The sequence below is a fragment of the Lotus japonicus genome, chromosome 1 (genome assembly GCF_012489685.1).
Source record: "Lotus japonicus ecotype B-129 chromosome 1, LjGifu_v1.2".
Lineage (NCBI taxonomy): Eukaryota > Viridiplantae > Streptophyta > Magnoliopsida > Fabales > Fabaceae > Lotus > Lotus japonicus.
In genome coordinates, this window is record NC_080041.1 from 118,351,484 (window position 1) to 118,372,329 (window position 20,846).

At 34.9% G+C, this 20,846-nt stretch overlaps 1 protein-coding gene across 1 annotated transcript; it reads left to right on the top strand.

The window, feature by feature from the left end:
- The first annotated feature begins 19,595 nt into the window (after nucleotides 1–19,595).
- Nucleotides 19,596–20,846, top strand: LOC130721854 (F-box/kelch-repeat protein At3g23880-like). The gene has a single exon (XM_057572439.1). The coding sequence runs from the start codon at nucleotides 19,596–19,598 to the stop codon at nucleotides 20,844–20,846; it is 1,251 nt and encodes a 416-aa protein (XP_057428422.1).

Consider the following 20,846-nt stretch of genomic DNA (forward strand, 5'->3'; position numbering starts at 1 on the left):
ATATGAGAAAACGAAACACTGCAAATTAAGCCTACATTGAATTATGTGTTGCATTACAAGAAAACACTTAAAATGAGGGTGATTATAAAAGAGATTAAATAATAAAAATGCATGACAATATAAGTTTGAATATGACGGTTCATTTTTAAAAGAACTCAAATTTTATGAAAATGAATTAAATATAAACTTAAGTTGTTTATTAAAGAGATTATTCCATTTTAGGAACGAAGCAAGCAACAAAGGCACACAACACCACATGTGTTGCGTCTCTTTTCAGTTTTTAGTGTATCGTTGAAAGAAGCAAGAAGCAATGCACAAAGAACCGTAGGCACATGCGATACGAAAGTTTGTTTTACCAACAAATTAGCTTCAGAAATTATTCCATTTCACTGTAGCTTTTACAAGAAGCAAGCGGCAAAAGCATGAATAGCCCCACTCTGCCTATGGAGTTGTTGAGTGAAGAGATTTGTTGTGTCTCCTTGTGAAATCCCTTGTCCGTTTCAAATTAGTGAGTCATGAATGGTTCGTTATGATTTCAGGTTCCAATTTCACTGAAGCTCATTTCGATTCTTAGTACGCACCAACACACCGAGTTCGTCTTGAAATGTACCTTTCCATCCGAAACTGTTTGTAGCTTTCAATATGCATGCACAACATCTATTTGATGAAGCTTATGTGGTGCGCATGCTCTTCCCAAACACCAAGCCATTCACGTAAAGGTACATACCAAGGGTTTACAGGTCGGGATGACTTGGACGAGATAATTGTGGTTTTCTGGAACCTAGCAACAGGTAATCGCAGACAAATAGAATATGTTTTGTATTTAAATAAAATTGTCCACGTTTGAATTAAATTTGATTTAAAAAATATTAATGAACTAGTACTTTTTACCCGTGCGTTGCACGGGACATTCTTTTTTTGTTGTATTGTGTTTTTTATGTTTTTTTAAAATTATTTATTCATATGAAAAAGAGAAAAACAATATTGTTTTGTTATAATTAGGTTTTTTTTCGAAGTGCTAATTTATGTTTTTAAAATTGTGTTTTTTTTTGTCGTAGGTTTTTTTATGAGTGTACTTGTCTTTTTTATTTGTGTTGTTTGTCCTTATTTATCTAATTGATGTTTTGGATTTATTCTTTTGATAAAACAATTTTATTGTACTTTACAGATAGAAGTAGTATTTTTTTGTAAGATCTTATTTAATATTAGGTTTGTCTTTTCGAGGTTTAGAACTCATGAAATAAATAATAATAAATTTATTTATAATAATTTGAATTTAATAGCATAAGTAGATAGAATGACAATGATAAAGGAAGATGAAGAGGAAGGGTTAGGGGAGATTTTATTGAATGGTCTTAACTTTTAAGGTTTTTTATTTATATTAATTATTAGTTGATTAATATTTCAACAAATCTAAACTTGTCTTATGAAATTCCCTATATATTTTTTTAGTGATATCATATTTAATATTAATTTTGTCCTTTAACATTCCATAACTCAAATGAATTAAATAATAATAAATCTATTTAAAACAATTTTGAGGTTAATAGTAGAAAGTTATAAGACTAATATTGATGAAGGAAGTAAAGAGATAGAGATGGTTTTCCTTTTCTTTTTGCATTACATGTTTGTGATATTTATTTTGGTAGTTACGTATTTTTTTTAGTGATATCATATTTAATATTAAGTTTACATTATGGTATTTCATAAATCATATACACTAAATAATAATAAATTAGTTGAAAGTTAAAAACTAACATTGATGGAGGACGTTCAAGGGGAAAGAGATAGAGATGGATTATTGACATTAGATGATTTTTTCTTTTGCAGTGATATTATTTTGGTATTTATGTAATATTTTTGAGTGATATCATATTTAATATTAAGTGTACTCTATGACATTCCATAAATCATATGAAATAAATAATAATAAATTCATTTAAAATAATTTTGAGGTTAGTATTAGAAAGCTAGTATAGAATAACATTAATGGATGAAGATCAAGGGGAGGGTTTTTTTTGGCATCACATGTTTGTTTTATTTTTTGGTATTTATTATGTATATTTTTTTAGTGATATTATAATTAATATTAAGTTCACCCCTATGACATTTCATAACTCATGAATTAAATAACAATAAATTCATTTAAAATAATTTTGAGATTAATAGTAGAAAATTATAGACTAATTAACATTAATCAATGAAGTCCAAAAGGAAATGGATATGGTTTTTTTTTATTGAATGGTCTTTAACTTTTAAATTTTATTGTTAATATTAATTATTACTTGATTAATGACTCAACAAATTTAAACTAATAATGTGTGTCTTATGAAATTCCCAAGGTTTTATTGTAAATTTTTTCCTATGAAATTTCATAACTCATATGAATTCAACAATAAATGTGCTTAAATAAAAAATTGTAATGTGTTAATATTAGGTTTTGCTATTCGTTATTATAAAATTAAGTATTGGTAAAAATTATAATTATATTAGCGTTGATATATAAACTTGAAAGTAATAAATATGTAAAAAATAAATAATTCATTGTCTTTTATTTGGTTACAAATAATTCATAGTTTGTTCATATTAAACCAAATATAAAGTAGGATGAAATCAAGTTAAATCCGTCTAGATAAAATTTCCACAATCTAAGTAAATTTGGACCTTCTCATTTTTTCAAGAAAAAATCAGAGAAGTAGTATGCAACAAATACTTATTTGTGAACATGGACATCTGAAAGTTATATCATAAGAAGTTTTGTATATATGCAATATGCATATTGGAGAAATTGAGTATTAGTGGCTATTGAGGAGAACGATGCAATGCAGAGTAAAGTAATGAAGACTGGAAAAAGAAAGGTAAAAAACAACATAGTATTAGAGTCATTTACTTAAGAAAGCAATGTTAGAGATTAAGCCATATGGATTATTGTTGTTTAGAAGATGCAATTAGTTTCCATGTGGTATTATATGTCCTTTTTTTATAAAATAAATTAGCCCTATAAACCTTGGTTTCTTCAAAGATGACTGATTACATGAAAATGATGTCAACTACATTAAATTGTACAAAATTATATTTTGCTTTAGGAGTAGTGCCACTTGTAGCCTCTTCAGTTTTCAAGATGCACATTCAAGTAATCATGTATTTGTGCTTTGTGACTCTATATTTTCTAGCAGGTGCTTGAACCATAAAATTTTGAATCGCATAAACTTGTCCTGCACATAGTGTGTCACTAAACTGTGGCATTTGAAAAAACTACAATTTTAAAAATTCACTTTGCTATGGTAACAATAAATAGTTGGATTAGGTACCATGAAAGTGGGGATAACAAAGAAATTGAATACATTTTCAACGATTAAGAGCATTTCAATACTATTAACAATTTGAGGTGTTTTGAAATCTTTTGTTTCCCACACATGGAACATACGAACTATTTGAGTCATCCTACACAACAAAAACTTGAGCAAATCAATGAGAAAATAATTATTTAGCCGTTCCAATTTTAGATGATGAAATCAAGTTGAAGATTATCATGAAATAAAAAGCATGTTAGAACACCTGTTAACACTCTAGGCTAGTACATCAATAGTTAGCCATTGGATATATATGTACTTAGAAAAATGTCTTGAAGCTTGAGCCTTTGAAAAAACAAAAACAAATGCTTCAACAAAACTTACGTGAAGTGCACATGTTGAATGAGAAAAAGGTTAATGATAGTCTTTTTTTTTTCTTTTTGGTAAGATCTTATTTAGTATTAAGCATACTTTTTTAAATTTCATAACTCATATGAATTAAATAATAATAAATTAATTTAAAGCAATTTTCAATTAATAGTAGATGTCTAGAATAACATTGATGAAGGAAGTTCAAAAGGAAGGGATAATGGAGTTTTTTTTATTGAGTGACCTTTAACTTTTAAGGTTTATTATTAATATGAATTATTAGTTGATTAATACTTCAACAAACCTAAGCTAATAATATGTGTCTTATAAAATTCATAATTAATATCATATTTAATATTAGTTTTGACCTTTGACATTCCATAACTCATAAATTAAATAATAATAAACTCATTTAAAATAATTTTGAGCTTAATAGTATAAAGTTATATACTAACATTGATGGAGGAAATTGAAGGGGAATATCGAACGACTGAGATTAAAAGTCTGATGTATATCGAGCGGTTCTGAAAAATCACATATGAAATAATACGTACAATTACTTAAAAGCTCATAGATAAAAATAAATATATGAAACATTGTTTATTGATAGACTATTTTACCCTCGATGTTACTAAACTTGTCAATATATAAATAAATATAAATATGTTTTTGAATTTCATAACTCATATGAAATAAAGAATAATAAATTTATTTATTTCAATTAATAGTAGAAGTCTATAGTAGGAAGTTAAAATAATTTTGACCTTAATAGTAGGAAGTTATATACTAACATTGATGGAGGAAGTTCAAGGGGAATATCGAACGACTGAGATTTAAAGTCTGTTGAATATTGAACGGGTTCTGAAAAATCACATATGAAATAATATGTATAATTAATTACTTAAAATCTCATAGGTAAAAAAATATATATAATTTTTTTTTAATTCAAGGATTTACTTTTAATAGAAAAATAAACAAAAATGAAACAAAACTCACCAAATAGAGTTGATATATAAAAGGAATAAGAAGGAAAAATAAAACCGAAAATTAAAAAAATAATGTAAAATTCGTGATCACATTCAATAGTGTAAATATCATCTAAAAATGACATAAATTGAATGAAACTTAAGGTAGACGATCAAGATGACAACACCACACCAAGTTGTAAAATAAAATAAATGTGACTCTCATTTAGTCGACTAAGTTCATAATGAAACAATACAAATTACAAAAAATGCAAGAAACTTACATGTTTTCAAGATGTAACATCGGAAGAATGGAAAACAACAATGAAAAAATCTGAAAAAAGAAACAAATTGAAGCTAAATCAATGAAATGTAAAAGAGAAAAAGAGGCTTCATTGTATCGGATTAGAAGAAAAGATTATCATTTGGTCAACCAAGTTGATAATAAATTAATCAAAATAAAAAAAGCAAGAAACTTACATTTGTTGGAGATTAAGCTATCAAAGAAATGGAAGCGAACATCATAAAATTGTGCAAGAAAAATAATGAAACACAATTAGAGAAATAATCAAGGAGATGACTTTAATAGTTTATGAAGAAAAAATATTTTTGAAATGAAATAGAAGTTACAAACTGATCATAATAATATTGATAATCAACAGCAAAGAACAAAACATGCATAAATTACAAAAGTAAAATAAAATTTGTAACTTTCATCTATTGAATAAGCGATAACAACGTGCATATTGCGAATAAAGACTGAATCTTATAGGAGTGGGAGATGAAGAATGAGAAGAACGAATGAGAAAAAATAAGATCGTTTGGGAAGAACGTAGCATGAGAACAAAATCTGAAGAAGAAGAAGAAATGGCGAAATCAGAACAGATAAATCAAAAGGGATAAATAAGGCGAAAAAAGAAGAGCTCTTACCGGATGGAAGATGATGATGGAGAAAAACGTCAATGCCTGAGAATGAAAAGTGATGAAGAAGAAGTGACTAGTGGAGAAGAAAAGACGCAAAAGAAAATTTTATAACATGTTGGAAGATATTCTTGTGCTGGAATGATGCTGTTGGAGAATCCAAATCGAAGAGATATGACCTGCACATGAATGGAGATGCTGAAGGTCAAAATGAGAGAGATGAAAATAAGTTGAAAGGGAATGAAATAATGTTTTATATATGGAAGAAGAAGGAAGAAACTCTTGGTGATTTTGTAACCATAATCCATAATCAGGAGTTACAAAAGCAACAAATAAAACGGCCAAGAATATGAAAAGGTTGTACAAAGGGTTTCATAAGAAAATGATCAACGGTTAGGATTAGAAGCAATGAATGGCCAGGATTGATTTCATATTGAATTCTTCACAAATTTACGTATATGACCATGGGAAAATTTTCACCCATGTGTATTAAAGTATTAAATTACAGTTTTACCCCAAGGTTGCAAAAACTCTGCTTTTATATATATTATAGATAGATTATAGATAGATAGATAGATAGATTATAGATTATAGATTATAGATGTCATATTAGCTTCATTAATACATGTAAATATTGGGGGAGACAGGGGAGCCCATGGGCCGAGGAGCAAGACATCAAGAGATATCGACGTCACACTTTAACCCAAAACCTTAAGGCATTAGGTTTATGGGTCACATCTCTTATAAAGTCTTCTCCTCACCCAAACTTAATCAATGTGGGACTCCAACTCCGCACTTGAATTCTCAACAATCTCCCCCTCAAGTGCGAGTCACCTCCACATTATCATGGCCCCCCTCCGCGCGGAAGCATATCCACCCTTGCACCGTCGTTCGCTTCACCGCGTCAACGGAACCCGCCGCCTAGCCACACCGCTAGGAAGACTTTCAACACAAGGAGCCGAGAGATCTCGACGCCACATCTTAACCCAATATCTTAAGGTATTAGGTTTATGGGTCACATCTCTTATAAAGTCTTCTCCTCACACAAACTTAACCAATGTGGGACTCCAACTCCGCACTTGAATTCTCAACAGTAAATGTGCCCCCGCAGACGTTTACCAAACACATGTAAATTGTACCAAAGTTTGGATTCAATCCAGTACCCAACCTGTAGTTTTGCTAAACGTAAACACAAACACTACTCATAATAAACCATATAAGATGAAAAAAAAAAGGCTACGATGAAGCAGCTTAGTTGCTCTGCTACAGTTTCTACATCTCTTGCCTCCAAGAAAGCCGCTTTTGATTCCAGTGGAGACGGCTCAAGTGCTGATGAGGACGGCAGGGTGCTGGCTCTGAGCGGGCTGCTGAGGCTGCTGTGCTCTCCGCGCGACCTTGCTACACCTTATTTATCGATGGTATTGCTGATACGGTGGATTACTCTCAGGTAAGGGCTCTCTTCCGGCAATATGGTAGATTGACTAACATATTTCTTCAACATAAGAGGAGAAGCGGGAGAAATTTTCGCTTCGGTTTTGTTCGGTACGCTCACAAAGAGGATGTTGTTAAAGCTATGGAATTGTTGTATAGAGTTAGGTTGAGTGGTGGTTATTTATCTGTGAAACCAGAGATCTCGGCGAGAAATATGAAGGGTTGTTCTCGGTGTAGGTGCCCTGTTCCAGTGGCTTCGCTAGCGACGGCAAAGGTCTCCCTCGATCAGGGGCGCACTACGCCAAAAAAGGGCTTTTACAGCGCTTAAATTTGCCCTTTTACAGCGGTATTAAGCGGGTTTGAACCGCTGTAGATCTCGCCGCTGTAAAAGACTTTACAGCGGTTCAAACCGCTGTAAACCGCTGTAAGTTCACATCTTTAACAGCGGTTATCTAAATGCAACCGCTGGAATTAGTCTCTCTATTACAGCGGTTTATTCCGGAACCGCTGTAAAAAGGCTTTTTCTTTTATTCCTATATGCCATCACCTGTAACACCCCATTTTCGTATATTAGGTTATTTATTATTTTATTTTAATTAGTATTATGGTATATGGTAATTAAGTGATTTTGTTAGATAATTAAGTGATTATGTGATATAGATAAATAAGGTTTTAGGGTTTAGTGTGAGTAATTGAGAGTGGGGCCCATTGTATGGCTATTTAAGGGTTAGGAGTGAAATAGAAAGAAAGAAAAGAAAAAAAATAAGGATTAGAAGAGAAGCAGAACAAGAAACACGTGAAAGCAGAGAAGTAGAGGAGAAAAGAAGAGAAAACTTAGAACTGATCTACAAGAGGTAAGGGTTTGAATTCATGTTTTATGGATTGGTATGATAGTGGATAATGATAGAAAGCATGATTTAGGAACCCTAGGTTGCAAAAATTCCCAAATTGAAATAGTTAGGGTTTGGCTTTTAGATGATTTTGGGGGTAGATGATAGGCTTGCATGATGCGCAGAAATTTACGTTCTCTTGTACCCTTTTTCGTGCTATGTTAATGGCCGAATTTGAAGAAGTAGTCTTCATAAAAGTTGTAGGTTTTTCTGTTACGAAACTTTTTCCACTGGTTTCACGTCATTCCGACGTCTGTAGCTCGAGTTATGTGTATTTTAGTGAGTATAGGTTAAGCTGTCCAGTTCCTTACGAACTGCGGTTAGTGTACGATTTTTCCTGATTTTTGTACTTCGAATTGGGACTTGAAAATTTATAGAGGTTTACAAAACGTTTATACGGAACCATGATAAAAATATTAGATTTTTCTGAGTATATTTGATAATTTACATCTGTTTAATAGTTCATTAGATGTGTGGTGCGCGCACATGGCGAGTTGCGCAGGAAGATGTCGCAAGATGTCGCGACATGGCGAGTTGCGTAGGGAGATGTCGTGAGATGTCGCGACATGGAGAGTTGTGCAGTGAGATGTCGCGAGATGGCGAGCATGAGCATGTCACGAGTTTTTGGGAAAATTTAGAGAGAAATCCAGTCTTTAGGAAATAGTTGCAGAACCTGTTATATATGAATTATATTTAATTTACATCTATTTTTAATAATCATTATATGATGTTGTTTCTGAATTGATGTTATGTTTGAGATGCTAAGTTGTTGTGATTGCAAGTTGTATAATTGATAACATGTAATATGTGTTTTGTGCAACTGGTGATGAATATGCTAAAATAATTAGGACTTGGAGATGGTCTGAATATGCATATGTTAGTTGAGTTTTGCACAATACACTGCATAGTTGTCAAGAGGCAATGTTTGCTAGTTCTCGTGGAGGCTAGTGACTTGTCCCAAAACTGGAGTGGTTTTGAAGCCTAGAGCGAGGGCTTTATTGGTGGTTATCTGTCTGGAGTGGACGCGGTGATACCGCTAAGGATAACAACTTTGGTACCAAAGGCATTTGCACGGGTCTCACTTGAGTCATATGTGTTATGGTGATATTTTTGGAGAGATTTGATGTGGTGGTAATTAGAGACTATTATATATGTTCTAATTGAGCTATAATTTATGGAGTATTTGCCATAACTGTGAACTTGATTAATTATGTTAAAATTACATAATTTATTATTTGTTAGTGAATGTGAGTAATTTATGTGGAGCATAGATAAGCTTTTACATTATTTATTATTATGCTTATCCATATGATATGAGTTCTCACCCTTCTGTTGGAATGATGTTCTATGCGACATCGCTCAGGTACCGAAGATAGTAGAGCTTCTCGCGAGGGTTAGTTGGAGGAGCTAGTCTTTCATTTACGGTTTAGTTAGGGGAGTCATGCTCTGTTATGTAACACCGGGAAACGTTTAGTTTTGTACCTTGATGTTAAGAGTTACCTATGAACTCTCTTTATGTTAAATTTTGGAGTTGAAATAAATCCGTTGTGCTATGCATATGATGTTGCGACATTAAAGTTGGAAAATTTATATATTTATTATGAGCATGACAGGTGTTTTGATTTATGTTTCTGGAGAATAAGTGTGACACCCTCCGTGTTATGCATTTTACTCTGATTTATGATATATTATTATGCGGGGTTTAGAGGGTGTTACATTAGTGGTATCAGGGCATGATTGGTCAGTAGTCTAGGGTTATTAGCATGTCTAATTCTTTTTGTATTCGATATGTGTTTATGACACAATCGATACTGTTTTGGAATTCCTATCCCGAGTTGTTCGTTTAAGGCAATTTTCGAGGGCGAAAATTCTTAAGTGGGGGAGAGTTGTAACACCCCATTTTCTGTTATTAGGTTATTTATTATTTTATTTTAATTAGTATTATGGTATATGGTAATTAAGTGATTTTGTTAGATAATTAAGTGATTATGTGATATAGATAAATAAGGTTTTAGGGTTTAGTGTGAGTAATTGAGAGTGGGGCCCATTGTATGGCTATTTAAGGGTTAGGAGTGAAATAGAAAGAAAGAAAAGAAAAAAAATAAGGATTAGAAGCGAAGCAGAACAAGAAACACGTGAAAGCAGAGAAGGAGAGGAGAAAAGAGGAGAAAACTTAGAACTGATCTACAAGAGGTAAGGGTTTGAATTCATGTTTTATGGATTGGTATGATAGTGGATAATGATAGAAAGCATGATTTAGGAACCCTAGGTTGCAAAAATTCCCAAATTGAAATAGTTAGGGTTTGGCTTTTAGATGATTTTGGGGGTAGATGATAGGCTTGCATGATGCGCAGAAATTTACGTTCTCTTGTACCCTTTTTAGTGCTATGTTAATGGCCGAATTTGAAGAAGTAGTATTCATAAAAGTTGTAGTTTTTTTCTGTTACGAAACTTTTGCCACTGGTTTCACGTCATTCCGACGCCTGTAGCTCGAGTTATGTGTATTTTAGTGAGTATAGGTTAAGCTGTCCAGTTCCTTACGAACTACGGTTAGTGTACGATTTTTCCTGATTTTTGTACTTCGAATTGGGACTTGAAAATTTATAGAGGTTTACAAAACGTGTATACGGAACCATGATAAAAATATTATATTTTTCTGAGTATATTTGATAATTTACATCTGTTTAATAGTTCATTAGATGTGTGGTGCGCGCACATGGCGAGTTGCGCAGGAAGATGTCGCAAGATGTCGCGACATGGCGAGTTGCGTAGGGAGATGTCGTGAGATGTCGCGACATGACGAGTTGTGCAGTGAGATGTCGCGAGATGGCGAGCATGAGCATGTCGCGAGTTTTTGGGAAAATTTAGAGAGAAATCCAGTCTTTAGGAAATAGTTGCAGAACCTGTTATATATGAATTATATTTAATTTACATCTATTTTTAATAATCATTATATGATGTTGTTTCTGAATTGATGTTATGTTTGAGATGCTAAGTTGTTGTGATTGCAAGTTGTATAATTGATAACATGTAATATGTGTTTTGTGCAACTGGTGATGAATATGCTAAAATAATTAGGACTTGGAGATGGTCTGAATATGCATATGTTAGTTGAGTTTTGCACAATACACTGCATAGTTGTCAAGAGGCAATGTTTGCTAGTTCTCGTGGAGGCTAGTGACTTGTCCCAAAACTGGAGTGGTTTTGAAGCCTAGAGCGAGGGCTTTATTGGTGGTTATCTGTCTGGAGTGGACGCGGTGATACCGCTAAGGATAACAACATTGGTACCAAAGGCATTTGCACGGGTCTCACTTGAGTCATATGTGTTATGGTGATATTTTTGGAGAGATTTGATGTGGTGGTAATTAGAGACTATTATATATGTTCTAATTGAGCTATAATTTATGGAGTATTTGCCATAACTGTGAACTTGATTAATTATGTTAAAATTACATAATTTATTATTTGTTAGTGAATGTGAGTAATTTATGTGGAGCATAGATAAGCTTTTACATTATTTATTATTATGCTTATCCATATGATATGAGTTCTATCCCTTCTGTTGGAATGATGTTCTATGCGAAATCGCTCAGGTACCGAAGATAGTAGAGCTTCTCGCGAGGGTTAGTTGGAGGAGCTAGTCTTTCATTTACGGTTTAGTTAGGGGAGTCATGCTCTGTTATGTAACACCGGGAAACGTTTAGTTTTGTACCTTGATGTTAAGAGTTACCTATGAACTCTCTTTATGTTAAATTTTGGAGTTGAAATAAATCCGCTGTGCTATGCATATGATGTTGCGACATTAAAGTTGGAAAATTTATATATTTATTATGAGCATGACAGGTGTTTTGATTTATGTTTCTGGAGAATAAGTGTGACACCCTCTGTGTTATGCATTTTACTCTGATTTATGATATATTATTATGCGGGGTTTAGAGGGTGTTACATCACCTACCATGCTAGTTCAGCCATAAAATCAACAATTTCTAAAGCATATCAACCACGTCCTTAACTTCACCTATCTCTAAATCATAAAATTACAAACTATTTTGTATTTTATTGTAAAGTACAAAAAAAAGAAATATGGAATACATAAAATAAACTAACCCATAAGCAAGCAAGGTCAACTTAAATATCCATACCTTAAGCACTGCAACACCCCCAGAAATCTTGGCTAATCTTTCTTGTAATTTTTCCTTGTCATAATCTGAAGTGACCTAATCTGTTTATCAAATTCATCACAATATTGAGAAAATTAATACACCTTCCCCCAACTTGAGATGAATTACCTCATATTGAACAACTCTAGCAAGAATTCAAAAAAAAGCCATCTTCACTGTTCTGTCCTTCCATCTCACAGTAATCTTAATCTGGTACTATCTACAAATATTCATTCAGAAAAAAAATTTGGGGAAGAAATTTTATCATTTTCAAGTGCACACATGCCTTGTGATAAAGATGATGAAAGCCTAAAGATAATCATTATCAATTATAGTCTTATTGTGCCAGAAACATATAAGAGATAGCATTGACTTAGCTCCAAGGTCCAATAGCAGAACTGAGATTTACATGTTTTCCCACAAGAGCATTTAATCCAAAGATAACCTTAGCCCTGAAATATACCTGTAATTTTTGTTAAACTTGTTAAAAACGCATTTGGCAAATCAACAAGATGAATGTGACTAGTCCTAAAACACAAGCACAAACACACACGCACACACATGGAGTGTTATACTCAAAAGAGAGAACTTATTTCTTACCTTACTGTTGAGAGATTTTTCTTCTACACTAATACTACTTTTAAAATCCTCAAGACTCAATTGCAGTATAGCATAGGGTTTTGCCGTATCCGCAGGGAATTGACAATACTACGCCGTTCAATAGTCTTAGTAGCTTAAGCAATGAGAATTCACAATATTTTGAAAGGAGTTTTGTAACAAACAAAAATAAAAACAAAGCAAAACAAAATAGAAAACAACAAGGCAGAGAAACTGTTGGGATTAGATTTCATTGATTAACCTTTCTATATCCTACTAATTCAAATACTTATCATGTTTATGCATATGATTCATCTACACCAGTTCAACCCTACGTCATCAATGTCTCGCATGAGTAGATAGCAATAACTATATAATCTTAAACATTGATGTCTCACATGATTAAGAAAGAAAGTTATCTTGAAGTTTAGATGTTTAATGACTAACAAACCTAACTCTATGTCTAGCAATTAGGATTATTAGGTGATTTACTCTATTTCAGACTCAAAACGATATAGCTCTCGCTCTCACGTCGAATCTAAGCAATATGTTTTAGGTGCGCAAACTAAAACATAACATGAAGATCAAGAGAAAATCACTAAATCATAAACAAAGGAACATGATAGTATATAAACTGAATCAAATAGAACACATAGAGATTTATCAACTACATCTAACCCCAACAAGAGAGATTAGTTATCCATTTCCATGGATAACTTTACAAACATGGAAAAGAACGAGAAGAACCGAAGACTCCGCGATGTCTCGCCGTCGAATCCGGCACCCAAGCTTCCTCTCCAAGTTCTCCTAGCTTTCTCCCTTGTTTCTAAGGTCTAGAAGTGAAGATAAATGAAGAAAATATGGAAAAATTCGAACTCCTCTGGTTCTGCCCTGTTTCTGGCCATTTATAGACTTTTTGCCGCCTTAATTTCGCTCGAGCGAGTAGCTTTCTTCATGTCTGAGTTTCCTGGACCGCCATTTCTCACTTGAGCGAAATTTCATCTCGCTTGAGCGAGATCTTCCCTGGAACTTTGGCTTGAGCGAATCTTGTTTGGCTAAAGCGAGTTCTTTGTCCTAAAATGGATTTCTTCACCCTCTTGTTGCTTTTCTTCAATGAAATCTTAATGGAAATTCTTTAACATCCATTCCTACATAAAAAATAGGGATTAGTCTCTAAATTCAACATAAAACCTATACTAATTCTAATTATTTACTAAACTACACAATTAAGGGTTAATTGATATGAAATTTCACACTTTTATCAAAGATAAGTGTCCAAAGTAATATGAAAAACTACGTAAATTTGGCACTTATCACTTGCCTTATTGAAAAAGTTGTTCACCTCATCTCACCAATGCATGGATAAGCATCTATCATCAGTAACAAATATTAGTTCTAAGTTTTTATCTGAGAAAGGCGCCAAATATCAACGGAATTTTTTTTCTTAACTATCTTCGTCATTGCCAAATTTTGCACAGAATAAGTATGTAGCCAAACTAAACAAAGATCAAAATTAAACAAGGCCAAAATCCTATAAAACATGTCATTGTTTCCTAGAGAAAATTTTCTAAAGGGTGAGGGGTAATGACTCAAACATGGTTTATTAGGAGCTCAATTGAGTTACAGTCAATAAATTGAAAGTCGGACTAGAATAAGGCTTATTAAGTTTGTGATTTAAGTTATCCAATATCTGAAACACGAAATTTATGCAAGAGCCAACTAGAATTAAATTCTGACTTATTTTAACCAGCCCTCAAAAGACCAAGAAAAAGAAGAATTGTATAGTATTTTAATGGTTCCTCCCTAAATAATTATAAAGGTGCATTCAAAATTACCTTATGAGGAAGAAGAAACTTGCTTGAGGAGAGGAACGGTGAAACGCTATTAAACTCTGACAACAGGGTGACGAACTACTGCACTAAGCGACGCAAAACAAGAGTGGCAGCGGCGCGGCAGGGATGGTGGCGGCACGACCGTGTGCACTAGTAATACTATGTTGATCCACAAAAACAAGAGGGATGAGAACTCAAAGTTAACAACGAAACACATTGACAAGTTCAGATATAATAGAAAAAGAAATACAAAGTTCAAATTCTCTGCAACATAGGATCATTGACATGAATATGGCTAACAGAATAAGAAAAACTTGCAGTACAAACATAAAAAATAAGCAAGGAAGAATCACAGTGTTAAATTCCTCCAATTTAAGGGTTGTTTGTTATCACTTTTTGAACTAAAAAGTGATATGACAAAGTATAAACTATTTACCAGAGGGGAACGGAAAAAGTTTGGATCACTTGCCTGAATGATTAGTCAGAACCAATGAGCTATGGATGGAGTTTTTAGCAAAACTGCAAAAACACCAACGCGTCACACCTAATTATAGAAATCTTGAAATTGTGTCTTCAATGTGAAAGTAACTACAGAAACCCTATCACAACAATTGAAAAGATGAACGAACCTATCACTCCGAAGGGTGAGCTTTACACGAGAGCTTCTGAAACATTAATGGAGAAACATTCAGTAATTAGCATCCAGATAAGAGAACACCAAGTTGCAAACCAAATAAATTTTAACAGGCTTAAATCAGAAACAAAGTAAAAGAACCCTAAACAAACAAACCTAACCTTCCGCCACTGGACGTGACGAGGTTGTTAGGGATTTGGTAGTGAGGGGCCAATGTGCAGGGGAGGAGGATGAAGAGGCGAGGCCTTCTCGCAAGGATGCGTTTGGAAGGCGTGGAGGAGAATTTGGAGTCGCTGACCTTCCTCAACTGACCTCATTTATGCGACCAAGAACCTTGAGCCAAAGTGGTGGCAAGAACGGCGCAGCAAGGACGGTGGCAGCACGATGGGCTGCAGCGGTTGGGAGAAGGAGCACAGCGGTTGAGAGATTAAGGTAGCAGATCGAGTGGTAGTGGAACAAAAATAAGGGTTTTACGGGATTTGGGTTAAGTTAGTGGTTCTTTTTTTTTTTTACAGCAAGTTAGTTGTTCTGCAATCTTACAGAATCAATGAATAAATACCATTAAATCGAAGACAATACATAAATCTCACCTGAGCCTAGTGGAAAGTAATTTTGAAATAGCTTAAGGTACCTAGGTTCGAATCTCATGTGGAACAATTTTTTAAATCTATAATTAATTTTTTCACTAAATCTTTTAGGGTGAATATTTACAGCGGTTTGATCATAAACGCTGTAAATAGTGGAAAACTTAACCGTTGTTAATAGTAATGGCTTTTACAGCGGTTCATATACCGACAGCTGTAAAAGCTATCCGCTCCGTGTTTCCGTTTTTACAGCGGCTACAAAACGTAACCGATGTTAATAGTAATGGCTTTTACATCGGTTCTTGTATCGACTGCTGTAAAAGGTTATAACTGTAAAAGCCCTATTCTGGTGTAGTGGCGGCAGCTATCTCTGAAAGGCCCTCCTTCGCCGCGTCGTTCTTAGAGTGACGTGGCGTTAGGAGTTTCGACGGAGGGGTCTGCAAAATGCTTGTCGTTGGACTCTGAGATTATGCTCGTTGGGGTGGGTGGTGGCTGTCGTGTCCGCAGCGGGTTTCTGACACCTATCTCTTCCCTGAGTTGGTCTCCACAGGAAGGTGTGTGGGTGGTGGCGTGATGCATGCGAAAGACGATGTGATGTTCTTGGAGGCGTTTGCTAGCTCTGGCCTCTTTACGGCTCCGTCCTTGGCTGCTGGTGATGCTTGTTTTGCTGAAGATGGAGGGTCGCGGTTGGTGGTTAGCGAAGCGGCGCAATCCTTAGGGCGAGAGTGGGACCAGTTTGTTTCACCTTTGATTAATTATGATAATTTATTTATCATTAATTCTTTGAGCTTTCCAAGGCCTGAATTCAGGGGCTGGATGGTGTGTTTTAAGTTGGGAAATTTGAAATTCAATTTATCATTAGCTGCCCCCCTTGGAACTAGGAGAAATTATTGGCCATGGATTAATGATTTTTTGCTGCGCCAATCTGGGATTTTCTCGGCGGCTTTTACGTTTCATAACACCTTTGATTTTGTGACTGGCGGCTTTTTGGCTTCTAGGGAGGTTGATGGGGATCCGAGTACCTCTTCTAATGATGTTGGTTTTATGAATTGCGATGGTCACTCCATTTATCGCCCATCGAATTCTTGTTTTGAGGTTGGCGCTTGTTCTGTCATTGGCTACGATCCTGTCAGGGGCGATCAAGACGGCTCGGAAGCTTTTTCAGCTTCAGCTTTTGCGAGGGAGGAAGATGCCCTTGAGGAGGATTTTGATGCTTTTGTTGATGTCCCCGCTTCTGTTTTGTCCCCTCCGAGGCCTCGTCCTCGTGGTAGGCCTAAGAAATTTAAATGGGCGAATAACTTGGGGTGCTCTCGACCTAGGGGTTGGCCTCGCAAATCTGAAAGTGTCCCTATTTTACGGCGAGCAACGAAGGCTTGGTGTCTTGCTAAGCTTGCAGGCATGTCTTTCCTTGGTAATGATGAAGAAGCCGTTCGTGGGTTGGCTGCAGTTATTAAAGAGAATTTTCCGGTTAGGTGTTAGGAAGGTTGTACCTTAATTTACTTCTATTGTGGGTGGTTGTTTTTTTTTTTTTTGCTTCTAGTTTCACTTGGTGCCTTTTATTTTTCCCTTGTTTTTTGGGATTTAACTAATGACCCGATGTTTATTCTATGTTTATCGAGTCCTTCTTGTTTCGTTCTTTTCCTTTTTGAGTCTTTTATTGAGTTTTAAGTCAAGTTGAGTCCCTTTTTAATTCATAATTGCATCTGCATTAGTTTAGTTGTTTTAGTCTATTTATTTGGTCTTCTTATTAGTTTTAGTTAGAGGGTAACTCCTAAGGTCAGTTTTGAGCTGAAGTCCTTTGAATACATTAGAGTTGATTGCATTTTGAGAGTTTTATTTGATGAATTGAATGGATGGTTTCTGAATTATTGTGATTAAATGAGTGTTTCCATGAGTTACATTGGTGGAATGATGGTTTGTTGAGATTCTTTGAAGGTTTCAAGTGTTTTTTATGCTAATGATGTTGATTGAAGACCAAGTAATGAGCCATGATGATAGTTGAAGAAGGAGTTACAAAATTCAGAGAGGAATCTGATGAGCCACGCATGTGCACCACCTATGCCACGCACATGTGTGGCTGTTCTGTGAAAGAAATGAGCGGGACGTAGAAGGCCACGCATGTGCGCCCCCTTGGCCACACACATGCGTGGTGAGCTCACCTGGAAGTCTATTTTGGACAGATTGTCCACGCATGTGCGTGGAGGAGGCCACACACATGCGTGGCGGACCGCTGAGAAGTCTATAAATTAGGTTTTTTTGTCATTTCATTTGGTATCTTGTAACTTTTTGAACAAAACTTAGAGGTTTAGGTTCTTGGAGCTTGTGGGAGGCTTCTTGGCCCTCTTCCTTCAGGTTTTTGTTCTTTTAGTTTGCATCATGAATTCCCTAACCATGCTTGGCTAATTTTCTTTGTACTTTGGGTGAAGTGAACCTTAGTTCTTATTATGTTTTGAACTTCTGAGTTTCTTATATGAATAAAGTTTCCTTTCTATGTATCTTTTCTCTATTTCAATATTCTCTTGAATGCATGCAACTGTTTGACTTTCTTCTTGCACAACGGTAGTTGGTAAGGATTAAGGACCATGGTATTAGATTGATTTGTTTACTGCCACTTAGGTATAAGGGTGGGAACTTATTGTGTTGGCCTGAACATAGAAGCTTCATTCTTCAATTGAATTGACTAGGTACTAAGGCATTAGGCTTAGCAACTGAAATTAAATGATTTACTTGATTAAGGTATTAACGAGTAAAGGTAAAGGCTATAGCATCAAAGAAGGGGTTCTAAAGTTCATATAAGGATTTGGTTGTGAGAAACATAATTGGACTAAGTGAAATTTTGCCCAAGGTACTTCTTTGTCTGAATTGATTCTAGCTTTTGATTACAAGTGTTTTGCACAAAACAAAACTCAAACTTATATTATTTTTCTTTTTACATTCTAAACACTAAACTCTAAGAAGCAATTGATGAACAACTATCCCTGTGGTTCGATAATCTTTTTATTACTTCGATCAATCCGTACACTTGCGGAATTGCTATCAGTTACCTCTTTTGATTATTAATGAATAATCTCTCTTTTGCTCTCAAAAAAAGATTTGCTAAACGTAGGGATGAGAACCTAAAAAGATCAGGTGAGAAACGAAAATCAAATACAAAGGTATTTAGAGGGAAAAAACATATTTAACCATATATTAGGGACAACTCACATTTAACCGTTGAAATAACGAAGTAGTGAAAATTGGTACTAGACAACCATAATCCTCGTGTTAGATCTTATATTATTACGTAGCAAATAGGCAATGACGAAATTAAGAGAGAAAAGTTAAGGGAGCCAAAATAAATAATAAGATTAATTCTTTAAGAGATAGACAATGCACACATAAATTGTAAAAATATTTCAAAAAAAAAAATGTCAGGAGTGGGATTTTATCTCCATCCAAGTGAAAGTGAAGAGTAGTGGTCTTTCAACTTCGAATTGCAACATTATCTATATATAAACGTTAAACAAACAAACTTAGTTTATTAAAGAGATTCACGAAGCAAACAGCAGAGCACACATAAAGATTACGCATATATATAAAACTATGTAAATTTAATGGTAAAATTGGATTAGAAAAAAAAAATATACGCATATATACATATTTACACAGTAGAAAGATTTTACAGAAAGATATAATTTTCAGATTTCCGATATATCAAAAGAAAGATTTAATTTCATGTTAAAACTTATATAGAAACAAATTTTAATATAAATTGAATCTTTTTTCATAAAAAAAAAATTAAATCTTTTGTGTAAATAAAACAAAAGAATATCTCCCCGTGCAACGGGTATAAAACTAGTATCTTCGAAAGAAAGTAGAAAGAGCCGTAGAAAGAAGCAAGAAAGAGCGGTAGAAAGAAGAAAGAAAGAAGCAAGAAACCATGGACGACGAACCTAGGCATCGAAACAGTGTAGCTTCGCAAGAATCAAGCAGGAAAGCAAGCATGAGGAGGAGTAACTCCACCTTGCCTACGGAGCTCCCCACCTTGCCTATGGAGCTGGTGAATGAAGAGATTCTCTTGCGTTTGCCTGTGAAGTCCTTACTGCGTTTCAAAGCGGTGAATCGTGAATGGGGAGGTTTGATTTCAAGTTCCGATTTCGCCAAAGCCCATTTCGATTCTCGGTACCCACACACCCACCGAGTTCGACTTGAGGGTCTACCTCCCCCTCCTGTTCCTATTGAACGCATTGATGAATTGGCAGCACCGTTTATTGGTTTTGATATGTCTGCACCATTATTTGATGAAGCTTCTCTGTTGCGCATTCCTCTGCCAAACTTCAAGTCGTTTGAGTGGGGTACATGCAGAGGCTTTGTTGGTTGGACCGACTGGGATGACGAGGTTGTGATTATCTTGAACCCAGCAACGGGCAATCGCAGACGAATCGCTTGGGTCTACGCAGATCATCATCAACCCCGAAGACCACCTGCAGGTAAAATTTCATTAGTACGCGATAAGGTCTTAAGGGGAATTGGTTATGATGACATACAAGAAGATTACTTGATAATTCAAGTTGAGTGTCATATTCCTCGAGTTAATGTTTTCTCATTGGCAACTAATTCATCTGGTTACATTCTTGATTTTGGTGTTGGTATCGGAGGATACGAGCCATTGGGTGATGATTATGCCGTTGGGGTATTTGCTAACAAAGGTCTGCATTGGTTAGTGAGGAAGACGGATACAAATCAAATCATAATACTTTTCTTTCATTTACCATCTAGGACATTGACTGAAACTGAGGTGCCAACATTTATGCAAGTGGAAGAGGGTGGAGTTCGAGGGAATAAAAAGTATTTTCTGAGTTTAATTGGAAGTTCGCTTGGTTTGGTTTATGAAAGTGGTCAGGGTCCCCGTGGATGTGCTAAGATATGGGTCATGGATAATGCAAACGCTTGGATTGAACTTGTTAATCTTCCTCTTCAGGACTATAATTGGAACTTTATCCCGCTCTGTGTTACTACAAACGGTAGTATTTTGGGTTCACATCGTGATGGGCTCCTAATGAAGTTTTGTGACGAAGGAGCTCAGCTTGAGACACGTCAATGGGGGAGAAGTTATGACCTTTTAACCCATTACGGAATCTACAAAGAGAGCTTGCTGTCGCTCCCTGGTCGTGACGTTGCTAGAATTTAG

Coding starts and splice junctions, on each gene's coding strand:
- LOC130721854 (XM_057572439.1), top strand. CDS start 19,596: ATGGACGACGAACCTAGGCATCGAAACAGTGTAGCTTCGCAAGAATCA.